The sequence below is a fragment of the Eschrichtius robustus genome, chromosome 3 (genome assembly GCF_028021215.1).
Source record: "Eschrichtius robustus isolate mEscRob2 chromosome 3, mEscRob2.pri, whole genome shotgun sequence".
NCBI lineage: Eukaryota > Metazoa > Chordata > Mammalia > Artiodactyla > Eschrichtiidae > Eschrichtius > Eschrichtius robustus.
In genome coordinates this window covers 112,999,951-113,015,222 of record NC_090826.1, presented here as the reverse complement: position 1 = coordinate 113,015,222, position 15,272 = coordinate 112,999,951, and the positions used below count along the sequence as shown (strand labels likewise).

The window sequence follows — 15,272 nt, the reverse complement described above, 5'->3', positions numbered from 1 at the left end:
CCCGCCCCGCCCCCTCCCACCCGGCCCAGAGCCAGGCTCCGCCCCCGGAAGGCCCCGCCCCCACAGCGCGCCGGGTCCCAAAGAGGCGTGAACCTAGCCCATGACTCCGACTCCCGCAGGGCCAGCGCTGATCTGCACAGCGGCTTCCCGGCTACTGTGCAAAATGGGAGCCGAGGCCCGGTCCGACCGGCTTGGTAGTCGCGCCTCCACCCGGCCCTGGGTCCCGACGCCTTCCTAGCAGCTTCACTGCCCTCTGGCCTCAAGTCAGCCGCCCGGCTCTGTCGGATCAGGCGGGCCAGTTCCCCCGATTGCCCGGCTCGCCCTCCCGTACCGGACCCCTGCGAAGCGCGGGCAGCAGGCGTGTACAAAGCATTTTATTAAACAGGAAGGAGCGGGTGGGAGAGCCAGCAGGATGCCCCTTCACTCCGCGTAGGTAGCATCGTCGTTGCTGTCGCTGTAGGCGGAGGAGGAGAGCTCCTCGCGGGGTGTGCAGACCGGGCACCGCTGCCGCATGTCGTTCCAGCACGACCGGCAGTACACCGCCTCGCAATCCGGCGTAGGGCACACGTAGGACTCGGGCGTCTCGGGTGCCTGGCACACCACGCATCGCCTGCGCAGCCAGGGGCGCAAGAGGGGCAGGCAGCGGCGGTGCAGGATGTCCGCCAGGTGGCGGCGCTGTTGGGAGGCAAAGGGGGTTTAGAGCCTGTTAGCGCTTCTTGTCTGAAGTCTCAACCCCTGACTATGCCCACATGTTGGAGGAAGCTGGATTGGGCAAAGAAGACCCCTGGAGGGCGAGGGTGCTATGCAAGTGGGTCCTAGAGAGCCTCCCTCACTCCGTGATGGAGAGTGGGAGGATGAAGCCTCGATTCTCTCCCAGCCAGTAACAGCAACTACCATCATCACGTTACCATAAATCGCCTTATTTGATTCTCACCGTGGGGCTGAGAAGTGAGTAGGGCAGATAAGACTATCACTATTGTGTTCCCCACCACTTTACAGATTAGAAAGATGAATCTCATAAATGTTAAGTGACCTTCCCAAAGGCACAGACTGAACAATCAAACCTGCCTGGACGCAGGTACCCTGATTCCAAATCACAAGCCTGGCTCATTATGCTCCCTCCCTCTCCCACCCTCTCTCCGCACAATTGCCAGGAATTCTCAGGCCACCTTATCAGATGCTCTTTGCTCAAGAAACTCCAGGGGGGACTTCCCTGGTGGTCCAGTAGTTAAGACTCCGTGCTTCTGACGCAGGGGGCCCAGGTTTGATCTCTGGTCAGGGAACTAGATCCCACATGCCACAACTAAGAGCCTGCGTGCTGCTTCTAAAAGATCCCGCATGCCGCAAAGAAAATCCCACAGGCAGCAAAGGAGATTTCGCGTGCCGCAACTTAGACCCGGCGCAGCCAAATAAATAAATAAATATTTTTTAAAAAAAGGATCTCCAGGGGTTGGGACTTCCCTGGTGGTCCAGTGGCTGACTCCGTGCTCCCAACGCAGGGGGCCCAGGTTCAATCCCTGGTCAGGGAATTAGATCCCACACGCCACAACTAAAGATCCCGCATGCTGCAACGAAGATCCTGTGTGCCTCAACTAAGACCCGGTGCAGCCAAATAAATAAATAAATATTAAAAAAAGAAAGAAAGAAACTCCAGGGGCTCCACTGCCTGCCAAACAAAGGCAGAACTCCTGGGCTTGGCCTTCTGAGCCTTCCACAGTCTGGTCTCTTTCTAGCCTCTGCTCCAACTTACCCCTCCCTGAACTTCGCATCTTCTGTGCCAGTTTCTCCTTAGACTAGCTCTGGCACTTGGCATTCCCTTTGGACTCTGAGTCTTTGCACATTCTGTTCCCTTAGCTTGGAATGAATGCCCTTCACATTTCCATCTACCCATCAAAATCCAGTTAACTCCATGATCTGGCCATGGAATCATAGTATGTTCATTTTCAGTGAGTTTCTTAGGAGGCTGGATCAAGATGGTGGAATAGAAGGACATGGAGCTCACCTCCTCCTGTGGTATGTTCATTTTTTCATCAGACATTCATTCAGCCCCTACTGTGTGTCATGGGAGTTATGGGATCTAGGCACTGGAGGAAAAAGTTAAGCACAGTCTCTCACTTTTATGAGCTTTGTTAGGGCTGATTAAATAAGAGTGGCTGCCACTTGCTTTTGAAATAGTATTGGGCACTGTACCAAGAAACTGTAAGTAAATTAACTCAATTCAAACAATAACCATGTAAGGCAGATATTGTTGTTATCATCTCTTTTTCAGGCAAGAAAACTGATGCTTGGAGAGGTGATCACTTGCCTAGGATCACACAGTGACAACTAACACACGTATAGAACTTGCTATGTGCCTGCACCATGACAGTGAAACTCATTTAATCCTTACTACAACTAGATGGAGTAGTTAACTCCATTTTACAGAAGGGAAAAACCAAGGCTCAGCATTTAAGTGTGTTCAAGATCACACAATTGTCATCGTAATAAGGAGAGGAGCCAGGATTCAAACCCAGGCTCTCTGGCACCAGAGCCCCATACCTGACCACCACTCTATTACTGATCTCTAGTGAGCAGGTCTTACAGATCTGTCCAAACTCCCCATTCTTCAGAGGAAAAACTGAGGTCCAGTGAAGACCATGGCCAAGGTCACACAGCTTAATGAGGGAGTGTGGACTGGAGCCTGGTTCTTCCGACGGTGTGCTCTTTCTGTACACTGCATGCCCCTTCATGAAGCCTCCCTGATCCCCAGCCCACCTGCTTCCCCTCATCCACCAACTCTCCCACCCCACCCACCGATGGAACTGCACTGAGGTTCTGGTCTGAAGCCCTCTCAGAAGAACCTGTGGTTTTGCCTTGGGTCCCTTGTTTCTGATGAACCCCTCTTGCTCTCCTTTGACCTGATGGTATCAAATCTGATTCCCCTTTTCTGCCTGCTTCCCAATGGTCCACTTAGGATCTCAGGCTGGGCTGAATCCTGGGGCACAGAGATGGACACAGCCTTGACCTCCAGGAGCTGGATGACCAGGGCCCTTGGCATGCATCCCATCAGAACTGACTGCGCATCAGTAGGCCTGGGACCTTGGTGGGGGCTGGGTGAACTGAGGGGAGATACCCCTCCCCCTCAGTTCTCAGACCCAGCCAGGGGCACAGGCCTGGACTTACAGGAGCCCTCTGCTGTCGCGCCCGCCTCACGATGGTGGCCCTCCTCAGTTGGGTGAAGGCTGCTCTCTTCCTCAGGAGCTCGTTGTAGAGGAAAAGGATCCGCTTCTTCTCACGCTGGGGCCAGGGAGACAGTACAGAGGAGGAAGACATTCCCCAAAGATGGGGCTTGTGGGGAGCTGGGCTCAGGCTGGTGTGTGTGTGCATGTAGGGGTGGAGAGGGCGGGGCGAGGCGCACCTTGGGGAAGTAGAAGGCTGCGATGACCCTCCGGAGCCGGTAGCCGAAAGCTTGGAGCAGGCAGAGACACACTAGCAGGCTGCTTGGTAGTGCAGCCCTCAGATAGGCCCTGGTACTCAGGGGTATGGGCTGGGGCAGGCAGGCTGGCAGAGGAGGCAGGCCTGTCAGGGCTCTGGCCAGGACCGGCCGCGGCTCTGGGTTGAATTCCCCATGCCAGTGGGGTGTGGGTTAAATCTCTGATTACCCTGTTCTCCTCCTGCCTGCCCCTCACCCTGCAGAGCTGTGTTGTCGGTATTATAGCCACTAGGCCCATGAAGCTATTTGCTCAACTTGGCACAGATGTAGAAATTTTCCATCACGGCAGAAAGTTCTGTTGAACAGCACTGCTCCAGAGGGCTGGGACCAGATGGCCCCAAGGCCCCAGCCCTCAGACTCCTCTGACCCAAGCCTGTCATCCTTCAACTCTTCAAGCCTGACCTGATGTTCCCTACTTTAATTTCTCCAATGCAAGCACGCCAATCCCCATCTCGCCACAGCCAAGGCCCAGTCCCCGAACTCTTTGTCTTGGAAAGACCCTGGCCCTCCCAGCCCTCAATTCCTCTGATCCAAACTTTCAGCATCACTCACGCATGTTGTTGGATTCCACCACCATCTCCGAGGAGGTGTTCAGGGCCCCGATGGTATTCCGAAGAAGCCGGGCAAGCATGGAGTCTCCCCCGACTTTCACCTCCAGTTTATGACTGCCTGAAGCCAGGATAGGGGACGTGGTGTGTGTGAGGCGGGGAGTCAGGAAAGAGTTGGAGTTACGGGGATGGGGCAGGTTGGGGACTGGATGTAGGGGAGAGGTCAAGGCATACAAATACTTCTCAACTGCACAGGACTTTCCATCCCTTCACTGAGTATTAATTCCTCCTTTTGGTAGATATAAAGGGGGGTGGAAACAGAGACCCCCAGTGATAGCTGTCAGGTTGCAGGGCTGATATTTGACCCTAAGGAGGACAGGGAGGGGCCGAGATGCAGAAGGAGGTGAGGAAATTGGAAGAATTGGAGTGGGGCGGCTGCACAGGGGTGGGAGTTCTCCAGGGGGTTGTCTCTTGGGCCTGGAGCCTGGGGTGGGGACGGGCTCACTGCGGAAGGAGTACTGCACGAAGGAGTGGTGGCGGATGGTGTCGAAGATGGAGTAGAGAGCCCAGTCCAGGCCACACAGCAGTAGTAGCAGCAGCAGCACGGGCAGTGTCTCCGCGAGCTCCCTTATCTGCCCAGGGAGCAGGAGGGGCAGAGCTGGGCAGCGCCTTTGGCCCTGGCATGGAGTCCCCTCTGATGCCTTTGCCCTCCACCCCGCAGATCCCTGCCTCTAGTAGGATCCAGGGGCCTGCCCTCCATGCCATTCTCACCACATTTCTCATTTCTGAGGCCTGGATAGTGGGGTCCCAGGGGAAGATGACGGTTTTCTTCTCGGCTTTGCGGAGCGGCAGCAGAGTCTGCTTGCCCTGGGAAAAATGTCCACACGGTGAGAACACTGAGCGCCCTCTCCCTTTCCCCTCTGCCCTCCTGGAGCGTGAAGCCACACAGGGCGCAGAGCAGGGCACCCTTGGGCAGGGCTGCGCCCACTCACCAGCTTCTTCCTGCGTTCATCGATCTGACAGAAGTAGGTGCTGATGTAGATGTTGTCGAAGCGGATGTCCCCGTTATAGCTGTCCACATAGGAGAAGCACCTGTGGACGAGGGTGTCTCCATCGCCTCCAGGTTCACCCACCCCCAACCATGGGCCTCCCTGATGCACAGTCATCTGGCCACCCAGCACGCACTGAACACCATCTGTGTCCTAGGAGAAGAAGGCTCTGCCCTGCCCTCCAGCAGTCCATGGTCCAGTGAAAGACATGCACATACACACTGGTGAGACGTAACAGAGGTGAGGAGGGGAGGGAGCGTCGTGTAAGTGCATGCGTGTGCCTGGGAGGTAGGGGAAGGTTTCCCAGGCATGGAACTTTCAGGATGGATATCAAGCAGAAGAAACAGCAGGAGCAAAGGCACGGAGACAAGGAAACCCCTCGAGGTTGCAGAAATCACCTGATCCATTGACTCCCACGTTCACCTCTCAAGTCCCTGCCTCTTGGCCGAGCCCTCAAAACATCTCCCGGAGGTCACTTCAAGCAAAACTCGTCTCAAGCATCATTTCCCTTCTCCTCTGACACACCCTTGAGTACGGCGATGTTTTCCGTGTGTGCGTGTGTGTGCCCACGCAAGTGTAACTCTCCTCTGTGTATCTATCTCCCAAAGTCCCACATAATGATTCAGTTTCCTGAGGAAAAAATGTTAATTGTTGGAAATGTGTTTAAAACTGTAAAAGTACATTAAATAAGCTCTGTAAACTGTGAAACATAAGTTCCAATGCTGTTGGTTCTGGGACCCTGTAAAAATCCACATCTTTGCCTTTAGGATAGAAGTTAACTATAAATGCAAAGAAAGACTGTGGGCGCCCCCTTGTGGAGAGACCTAGCGCTGCTGGGCCTGGGCCTCCTGAGTCTGGTCTCCGCCCCTCAGCCAGCTCAGCCCCTTCAGTGAGTGACCTCACCCAGGTTGAAAACCTGGAAGTGGCTTTTGACTCTGTGCCTCCTTCCTTCCCTCCCCAAGCTGGCTCTGAGACCTGCTGCACCTTCCCCCTACCTCCCTCCATCTCAGGCCAACTTCCTGCCACGCCCCACGCCACTCAGGCTCCCTAATCTCTGACCCACCTTGGCCTCCATGCCTCCAGGCTGTTCCAGTCCACCCTGCAACCTTGCAGCTGGGGGGCAGTTCAGGGCCCTCCTGCAGGGATTTCCAGACTGTTCTGGCTATGCCCACTTCAGCCCAGTCCTCAACCCCAGTCTCCGCCTTCCACATCCCACAAATGCCAGATTCCTGGTCCAAGAGAACACCTTTCCTCTTCTTGACCATAGCTCCCCATCTGCAGCCTTTTGAAGCCCAGTTATGGCCCTTGCAGGGGCCCCTCTTCAGCTCCCATACCAGTCCCGAGAGCCAGTCCATAGTACAGCCCTTGAACCATCTCTGTTTTGTGGATGCCTCGCCTGCCTCCCCTAGACCCTGAGCTTCTTGAAGGCAGGAATGTGGCTCATTGATCTTTGTCCTCCCACAGGGCCCTGGGCACACACATAACCACTCACCTGCAGTCACCCTAAGCCCCACAAACAGGGGCAGCCAGAGCAGGCGCCCCTGTGGCCACCCTTGCCCAGCCCCTGCCCATCTCAGGCATTTGGGGGTGGAGACAGGAAATAGAGGGTCCAGAGGTCAGCAGGGAAGCTGAGTGAGGCTCAGGGCAGCCCAGCTGGACGCCAGGCTGGGTGGGGTTGAGGACTTTGGTCCAATGGAGGGAAAGTAGCAGCCAACGCAGCAGGCGGAAGAAAATGAAAACAGAGTTGGACGATAAAAATGGCACAAAGTCAGAGCCAAGGGGAATATGAAGGGCAAGAAAAAAAATCAAAAGTCAAAGCTAAAAATGGAAAAAAAAAAAGTCAGCATTGGGATAAAGGCCGGAAGGAGGTAGATAAATGAAGACGGTCGCCCTTTTAAGGTGGTGGGAACATGGGTAACGTTTCTTCTGACAAAATGTCCACATTTCCTTTACCTTTGGGTAAACAGCGATTCCAGCTATATAAAAAGGCAAAGTTAAAGGCACAAGAACATTCACATTCAGAGTCGGAGGAGGGCTCTGCAGCTCTGTTCTTAGGGCCTCCCTCAGGGCAGGGCTCCAATCCAGAGCGGAGGAAGGGGCATCTGGGTGGAGGTTCAGGACTCACGCGTGGAGGACGAGCAGGAAGGTGCAGGAGAGCAGCACGTGCACCAGCCGCAGGACCCACTCGAGCTGGGCCTCCTGGCGTCTCACGTAGTCCCGCACCTCGGTGCTCACGTGTTCCCAGCTTGTGTTGAGGCCCAGCACCCCAGCCCGCTTCTCTTCCTGGTGGATGGCCCCGGGTGCCGACTCAGAGGCCCAGACCCAGCCTCCCAGCCTCTCTGTGGCTTCTCTCCCCTGATGCCCCACTCCTGTCCCCGGACCTTTGGGATTTGCCGCTGCCTTCTGTTCGCTGCCCTCCTTGCCACAGTCTTGTACCTGTATGAGCTGACACTTCCTCACACCTGGCCGACCACCCATCCAGAGTCAGGTCCCTGCATGCCGCAGGCGCGGCACCTCCCTCTCCTGTCACCCAGTCCCGGCACCACTCCTCGTCTCTTCCCCATCCCACACAGCCAGCCACCTCCCTCCTGTGCCCGCTCCCTTGTTCTTCCTCACGCCCTGTTCCCTGTGCCCTCCTCCCATTCTCCATCTCCCCCCACCCTCACACTGCCCTTCTCCTACCTTGAGGTTAATAGTGGCTGAAAATTCCCCCTCCAGGCCACGAATAGACTGGTTGAGGGAGTCATAGGTCTGCCCAAAGTTGCCTTCCACTGGGATGCGACTACGGCACCAAACTTCCATCACTGGTGGACAGGGGGCCCAGGTGAGGGGTCTCCCTGGGCCCGGCCTCTAGTCCTCCCTTCCCGTGATCCTCTTCATGCTGCTTTTTTGTCTCTCTGCCCATGACTTACTTTCTTTCTTTCTGTCTTTCTTTTTTCTGCGCTATGTGGCTTGTGGAATCTTAGTTCTCCGACCAGGGATTGAACCCGGGCCCTTGGCAGTGGGAGTGCGGAGCCCTAACCACTGAAAGTCCCTGCCTGTGACTTTCTACCACCCTGAGTCTTTCCCCTCTTCACTCTCCTTGAATTCTTTCCCCCATTTTTTTCACCTGTCTATAACCATACCAAACACTAATTATGATAGCCAGTACTTAATAGAGCAATTCCTCTGTGGGCCAGCTCTGTTACCTGCTTTACATGTGTTATCCCCTTAAATCCTCAAAAACCCCTAATGGCATGAGTACTATCGTTATGCCCATCTTTCAGATGAAGAGACGAAGCTGAGAGCCTTGCTGTAAACTCACCTGAGTCACAAAGCTGGTCGGTTGGAAGGGCTGGACCCTGGGGATGCTGTGTCCTCAGAGCTGAAAGCCTGCCCTCCTGAATGCCTTCCTGCCCTACACCTGCCCAGTGGTCCCCAAGGACTCAGATCCCTATCCCTGTGCTCCCCACCCTCCTGCCCCTATGCTGACCCTTGGCAATGCCACAGAAGAACTTGAACTTCATGGGCAGGCAGAGCAGGTGGTTGAGCAGTGGGACCCAGATGCGTTGAGTGCACTCTCTGTGCTTTTGGTCAAACCAGCGGCGGCAGTTTATCATGGCCTTGTTCACCACATCTGCAGGAAGGGGCAATGGGGGGTCTGAGGTCCCCACACCCTGACCCGGAGCCCTGGCCCAGCAGCCCTCCCCGCCCTCCCCTGCCCAGGGATCCCCCTCACGGGAGCAACGCAGCTTGGTCTTCAGCTCATACATCTTCTGTGTAGAGAGGCGGTGTCTGAAGGCTGAGGCGCGGAGGGTCTCTCTGCCTGGGGCTGTCTCCTCCGAGCCCTCGGCATCCTCGGGCGGGTATCCACTCTCACTGTTCACCTGGGCATCCAGTTCCTCAAAGGAGTTGGTGATGTTCTGAGTCTTGGCTTTCAATGACTCTTTGCTGCTCTGGAGTCGGAGGGAGGAAAGGGGTCAGGCATGCGAGCTTAGAGCTTCTGCTGCCACACAGCCTGTTCTTCCTCTATTAGCCACGCTTTGGGCTCTTACCTCAAGCCTATAGGGAGCCTAGGCCCAGAGATGGCCTCTCGCCTCAAACTGTCCACTGTTCTTAGTCCTTGGGAGCCCTCTCTCCTCCCCAGGTGCCCCTGCTCCGCTTACGTCCCAGCCTCCCGGCTCCTCCTGAGGCCTCCCATCCCAGGTCCTGGTTAGTCAAGGAAGGGTTTCCCCGGTCCTTGGACTTCACCCCTCATCACCAACCTCTCAGGCCACTGTGCCATCTCAGTGTCCCCGACTCCCAAGCCCCTCAGCCCTTCTCTCCCCAACTCCTCAACTTTCCAATTCTTCCAATCTCCAGTACCCAATTCCCTCATCCCCTGATCCTCAAAGTTGCCAAACTCCTCAAGGCCGGGGCCTCCAGTTTCCTGACATTCTAGCTCATCTGCCCAGAGTACAACCTACTCAGGTGTTTGGAAGTGTGTGTGTGGTGTGTCCCAGTGGCTGGGGGCGGGGGCTCTCCTGGCATTTAGTGCCCAGGGACCAGGGCACATCCTGCAACGTTTGGGAACAGTTCTGTCAAAAATGCCAGTACCGCCCCCATTGGGAAACTGTAAGTCCAGGGTCCCAGCTCAGGTCACCTAGGCCCTGCGGGGAGAGGGACCCCTAGGCCCTGCCTGTGTAGGGTCCTGACCAGCAGGTCCTTGAACACTGCCCGCAGGGGGGCTGTGGAGACACGCCAGGCCGAGCGGGTGTTGTTGATCTGCAGCTCCACAGTGCAGCCGAGCGATGCTATCACCTCATTGAGGTTGTGCCGCAGGTTGGCCACTGGTCCTGGGGGAAGATGCCCTGGTAGATTATCTCCCTCTAGAGCCAATTAACTTTCTTCAGCGCATCCCTAGCTCCTGCTCTGCGGGCAGTGACCACCTTCTAGAACTGTACACTGATGGGCCTCAGAAGCTGGTGAGAGGTCATCTCATTCAACCCCTGATTTTTTCCTCTGTGTAAACTAAAGTGGCCCAGAGATGTGGAGGAACTCTCTCAGGGACACACAGCAAGTTGGAACAGCTGGGATTAGACCCCTACTCTTTCTCCTTCACCAGGCCTGGCTCTCAATGGATGGCCCACCCAGGGTCACTGCTTCAGTGTCACTAACTGGTACCCAGGAGTTCACACTCACCCTCATAGATGGCGGCCAAGGCGTATCCCAGCACAAAGAGCCGGCCCTCCTTGCCCAGCATCTTGGGTACTAGCAGGAGGCTGGCGCAGCGGATGTGAGGGGAGGTCCCCCAGCCTATGGCCCCCAAGCCTGTCAGGAGAGCCCAGGAGGTGGCGAGGCAGAGTCAGGACGCTAAACCACCAGGTTTAGCAGAGCACGCACCCCCCCACAACTCGCTTCTAGAACCATCACCGTACTGCCCTTGTCCCATTTACACTGACTCTGATAGGCCTTCTAGGCCACTCATGCATTCATTTATTGAAGAGCCATTTACAGAGTTCGACTGTGTGGCAGCCTGTGGAAGGGCTTGGAGAGATGGCTAGAGATTGAAAAGCCATGGTCGATGACTGACTTGGTGTGTGTATGAGTGTGTGGGTTTGTGTTAGGGAAGGGGGCCAACACTTCCCTTTTCCAGGCTGGATTCACACTAACCCTAGGTACTGAGGGAGCAGAGAGAGCAAGAGAAAAATTCTGGAAACAGGCACTGGTGCTCAGAGCAGTCAGAAGAGAGGTCACAGCCACCTCAGTATTCCCCGTGCTCTGACACCTACCGCACTCACCATCTCGGTCCCTAATTTTAGCCCTTAATCGTATACCTCCTGGTATGTTTTAGCAGTTTCACATGTGTCTCCCTGTGGTCTCTGCAGGGAGACAGTGAGCTCCTTGAAGCTCATAATCCAGGGAGAGAGACAGACAGGTAAACAAATGACTGCAACACCAAGTGCTAAGTGCACAGGGAGGTGCTTACAAAGAGCTGTGGGAGCCAAGGAGGGAGCGGGTGTTTCTGCGGGGGCGGGTGGGGCTGGGAAGGCTGGACAAAGGAGGTGATGTGTCAGCTGGGCCTGGAAGATGAGTAAGTGTTGTTAGGCATTCCAGGCCAAAGGAACAGCATAAACTGGTCAGGGAACCTAGAAGATTCCTGTGTGGATAGAGTGTTCTCCCAAGGATCGCCAAAGCAAATCCCAAGTCCTGACTCTTCCCTCCATCTGCACTGCCCTCGTAGAGTCCCCAGCATCTCTCACTGGGACTAACTAGTCCCCTACTTCCTCTCTTGCTAACCTAAACTTCAATTTTCACAAGGCAGCCAGAGGGATCTTGTAAAAATGTAAATCCGATCATGTCCCTTTTCCGCCTGAAACCGTGCAATGACTTTCCATCTCACTTGGGAACAAATCCAGGCTCTCCTAACACGGTCTACCGACTCTCGTGATCTGGCCCCTGCCTAAGTGATCTCATGCTACTCAGCCTTTCGCCCACTGCGTCCGCCGACGCTGGCCTATTGCTGTTCCTAGAACTTGCCAAGCCCATTCCTCCTCTCAGGTCTTTGCCCTCGCTGTTCCCCCTGCCAGGAGCACTCCTCCTCCTAGTCTTCACCTGGCCGGCTCCACCAGCCTTTTGGCCTTTTGGCCAAGACTCAAGCTGAGGACGATAGTGGACAAATAGTTGTCCTACATTCTGAGGATGATTGTTGACCAAGCGTTGCTCTACATTCTAAAGAGAGCCCCATGGAACTTGCTGATCCCAGTCTGGGCTATACCAAAAGAGCAAAACTGGTTTTTCACCCCTCTACCCCAACCAGTCTATACAAAGACAAGACCAGAAATCTGAGTTTTCTGGACGTAGAGAGAAGTGGTGAGAGTAGGCAGACATGGGAGGAGAGTCTGAGGAGAGGATGGGTGTCCACTTCCTCATGCCTAGTGACAGACTCCAAGAGAATCCTTCTGAAGCTGGTGCTGCAAGAAGGGGAACCTGGCTCATTCCTCCCAGCTGGACGTCCGCTGAGCTGCAGAGCCTGGCAGGGCCACCCCAGGGCTGTCACCGGAGCACAGAGAGGGAGGAGAGTTCACGGACGTGCTCAGCAGGGCCTCCCGGGAGTGTCAGGGAAACATGAACATGGAGAGTGGTACTCGCTTCTCATCATGACAGGGGAGAGGGCAGCTGCAAGGGGCCCTGCTTTCCCAGTTTGGCAGGGCAAGGATGTGTGCATTTCCTCTGGGACAAGCAGACGTGTGGAGGGCGGCAGGCCTCAAGCCATCCCTCTGGGATGGGGACCTTCTGCCTGCTTGGGTGGAGGCATCCAAAAGTAAGAGGCTGCAGGTGGCCTGTAGGAGCTACAGGGAGCTTCATTCGAAGTCAGTCAAAGAGAACTGCCCTCAGCAGGAAACTGGGCACTGTGTGGTCCACACAGAGCCTCCAGCGGGACCATGAATGGGCCCCCTGAGACCGCCAGGATGTGAGCACTCGCCGCACAGAGGCGGTGGAATTCAAACAGTATCGATGACTTCAGACTTTTGTCCCTTTTCCTCTAATTCTTCTAATCCCCTTTCTGACATCAGAAGAACCAGACGGGGAAGGAAGTGGAGAAAAACAGTGAGTGAGCAGGCCATGCCCCCTTCTCCACCGCGGGACCTCACGCCAGGGATCAGGCCTGAGCTGCGGGGCAAGGGGGCGGTAAGGAGGGAAGATGTTTGAGAATGGACGTGAGATTGAAATCTTGACGTAGACTGGATTGGACCTCTTAAACCCTAAAAACAGTCATAATTACTGAAGCAGGACTAGGTCTTCTAGATTAAAATCACCAGAAAGCTAAGGGTCTGTGTGAGAGGTCATCAGTGGGAGAAAGGTTGGAATACAGTGGTCAGGGAAAAAAGTAGTTTCCTGTTGGTATCCCATAGAGGTAGATCATTCAGTGAACCGGGGATGATGCCATGTCCAAGCCCCTTGCCTGGGACAGTGTTAGGAAGGGACACATGCTGTCGCTCTGACCAAAGAGGTGTGGGGGAAGTTGGCTGGGGGGTTACGGGAAGTTTTCTTTGTTCTTATAAGAGACATGAGGAAGGAATGTTCTGCTCTTTTGACATTCCTGTATGAGGATGTGATGCCTGGATTTGCTGCAGCCATTTCATGACCCGAAGAGGAATGATCTACAGACCAAAGATGGCAGAAGAAAAAAGTCAAAAGGAAGCTGCGTCTTGGTGGGTTTACTGAGCTGCTGAATTATCCAAACTCCAAAACCACTCTACCTTGAAACTTGTTATATGAGATGATAAACTCCCTCTATGGTTAAACCACTTTTAGGTGGGTTTTCTGTTCTTGCGGCCCAACACCTCCTGATACGAGGTCTCCATTCAAATGTCACCTTCTCTGAGAAGCCTTCCCTGACTACTCAAGCTAGCTCCCAATCCCTTTCTATCACATCCCCCTGGTTTACTTTTTTCATACCACTTGTCACCATCAGAAATGCTCTTGTTTATTTCTTGTTCATGTGTTGTCTAACTCTCTCCACTAGAATGTAAACTTGAAAGAGAACGTAAACTCTGAAAGAGCTGGGTATGGGGTCGGGGAGGGGGGAAGTAGTTGAAGGGAATTAAGAGGTACAAAATTCCAGCTATGTAATAAATAAGTCACAGGGATATAATATATAGCATAAAGAATTTGGTCAATATCCCTATTGACCAAAATACGGCCAATATTTTATAATAACTTTAAATGGAGTATAATCTATAAAGATATTGAATCAATATGCTGTACACCTGAAACTAATATAACATTGTAAATTAACTGTACTTCAATTAAAAAAAGAACATGGCCAATAATATTGTAGTAACTTTGTACGAGGACAGATGGTTCCTAGACTTATCGTGGCGATCATTTCATAATGTCTGCAAATGTCAAATCACTGCGTAGTACACCTGAAACTAACATAATATTGTACATCAACTATATGTAAATTAGAAAAAAAAGAAGAAATCATTAGATTTGTATTGTAGCTGTCACTGCACATGTATATATACAAGTATGCACTATATATTACAATGTATGTATGTGTATGTAATATGTGTTATATATTATAAGCTCTAGGAGTGTAAAACTTTTTTTAAAAAGTGCTGGGTGCTTGTCAACCTTGTTCACTGCTGAATCCTTAGCAAGTGCTCAGTTAGTGCTAAATGAATGAATGAGTGAATGAATTGAATTTATCAGAAGCAGCAGGAAACAAGACCAGAGAGGTCAGGAGAGATGGGGATTATGAATGGTCGTGGGGTTTGGACCATATCATGGGGGTAATAGGGAGTCCCTCAGATTGGGGAGACTCTAGTGGGCAAGGACTGTGTCTTCTTCTGTAGACTGGGGGCCTCTTCCCTCCTCTCAAAGCCCAAGACAAGGCTGAGGCTACAAGGGACACTTGGGAACAGAAGAAACAAGTGCAGACTCCTTCCTGGGCACCCAGGGCTGGGCTGTGTCCCTGTCCTTAGCCCGGCACTAACCCACCAAGCTGTACAACGTCACCATCTTCTGATCTTCATAGATGTTCATAGGGTTCACCAGGAGCTGAAAGAGACCTAAGGATACAGGGTCAAGCCAAAGGTCAAAAGATGGGCCCCACCCCTGACCTCTGCTCTATACTCACCTATGGCCAGGAGCCCCCCGGTGCCTGCCCCCAGCAGGAAAGCACTGACCGGAAACTCGCCCCGCTGGCGCCACAGGAATCGGCTACAGGAGACGGGCAGCCCCCAGCTCAGGAACCTCTGCACCGCTGAAGGGTCGAAGAGTTTAGCCCAGCAAGGCCAACATACCACTCTTCCGGCTGGGGCGTGGTTCATTAGGATTAGGGGCTTGCAGCGGGGTAGAGGCCGGGGGAATCTGGATGAGGGTGGCAAGGACTTGGGGGATCCTGAAGGAGGATGAGGGACCCTGGGGAAGTGGGGCAGACATGAATGAGAGAAGAAGAAAGGGCTAGGCCGGAGGAGGGCACCGGATGAGGGGGTGGAGGCTGGGGGACCCCAAAGTGGGGGAAGGGGCTGGGGTCCTGGAGGAGAGATTGGGTGAGAGGAGTGGGGGCTGGGAGTCGCTGGGAGTCACTGGGAAGGGTCGGGGTCTCTGGTGACTGACTCACTGGTGTGGGGTAGTTTCCTTTTTTGCCCTTTTGCTCCGTTCTGAAGAGGTCTGATGGCCATAAGTGCGTTCTGGATGAACACTCTCTCATCCCAGAAGTCTCCTCGAAGA

At 54.1% G+C, this 15,272-nt stretch overlaps 1 protein-coding gene across 1 annotated transcript; it reads right to left on the bottom strand.

The window, feature by feature from the left end:
- Positions 1-420: 420 nt before the first annotated feature.
- On the bottom strand, positions 421-15,223 carry DCST1 (DC-STAMP domain containing 1). Its single transcript, XM_068538233.1, has 16 exons — positions 15,163-15,223; positions 14,677-14,802; positions 14,534-14,608; positions 10,230-10,358; positions 9,744-9,883; positions 8,788-9,004; positions 8,542-8,685; positions 7,752-7,873; positions 7,195-7,352; positions 5,013-5,112; positions 4,792-4,887; positions 4,526-4,652; positions 4,025-4,141; positions 3,398-3,540; positions 3,163-3,276; positions 421-675 (listed from the first exon to the last, which is right to left on the bottom strand). The coding sequence occupies exons 1-16, from the start codon at positions 15,221-15,223 to the stop codon at positions 421-423; spliced, it is 2,124 nt and encodes a 707-aa protein (XP_068394334.1).
- Positions 15,224-15,272: the final 49 nt, after the last annotated feature.

Excerpts from the sequence above, each read along its gene's own strand:
- DCST1 (XM_068538233.1), bottom strand. The coding sequence starts at position 15,223 with ATGGCCATCAGACCTCTTCAGAACGGAGCAAAAGGGCAAAAAAGGAAA. Across the intron at positions 7,874-8,541 it reads CTTCTGTGGCATTGCCAAGG|TGATGGAAGTTTGGTGCCGT; the intron begins GTCAGCATAGGG and ends CCTGTCCACCAG. Across the intron at positions 5,113-7,194 it reads TTCCTGCTCGTCCTCCACGC|GTGCTTCTCCTATGTGGACA; the intron begins GTGAGTCCTGAA and ends CCTCGTCCACAG.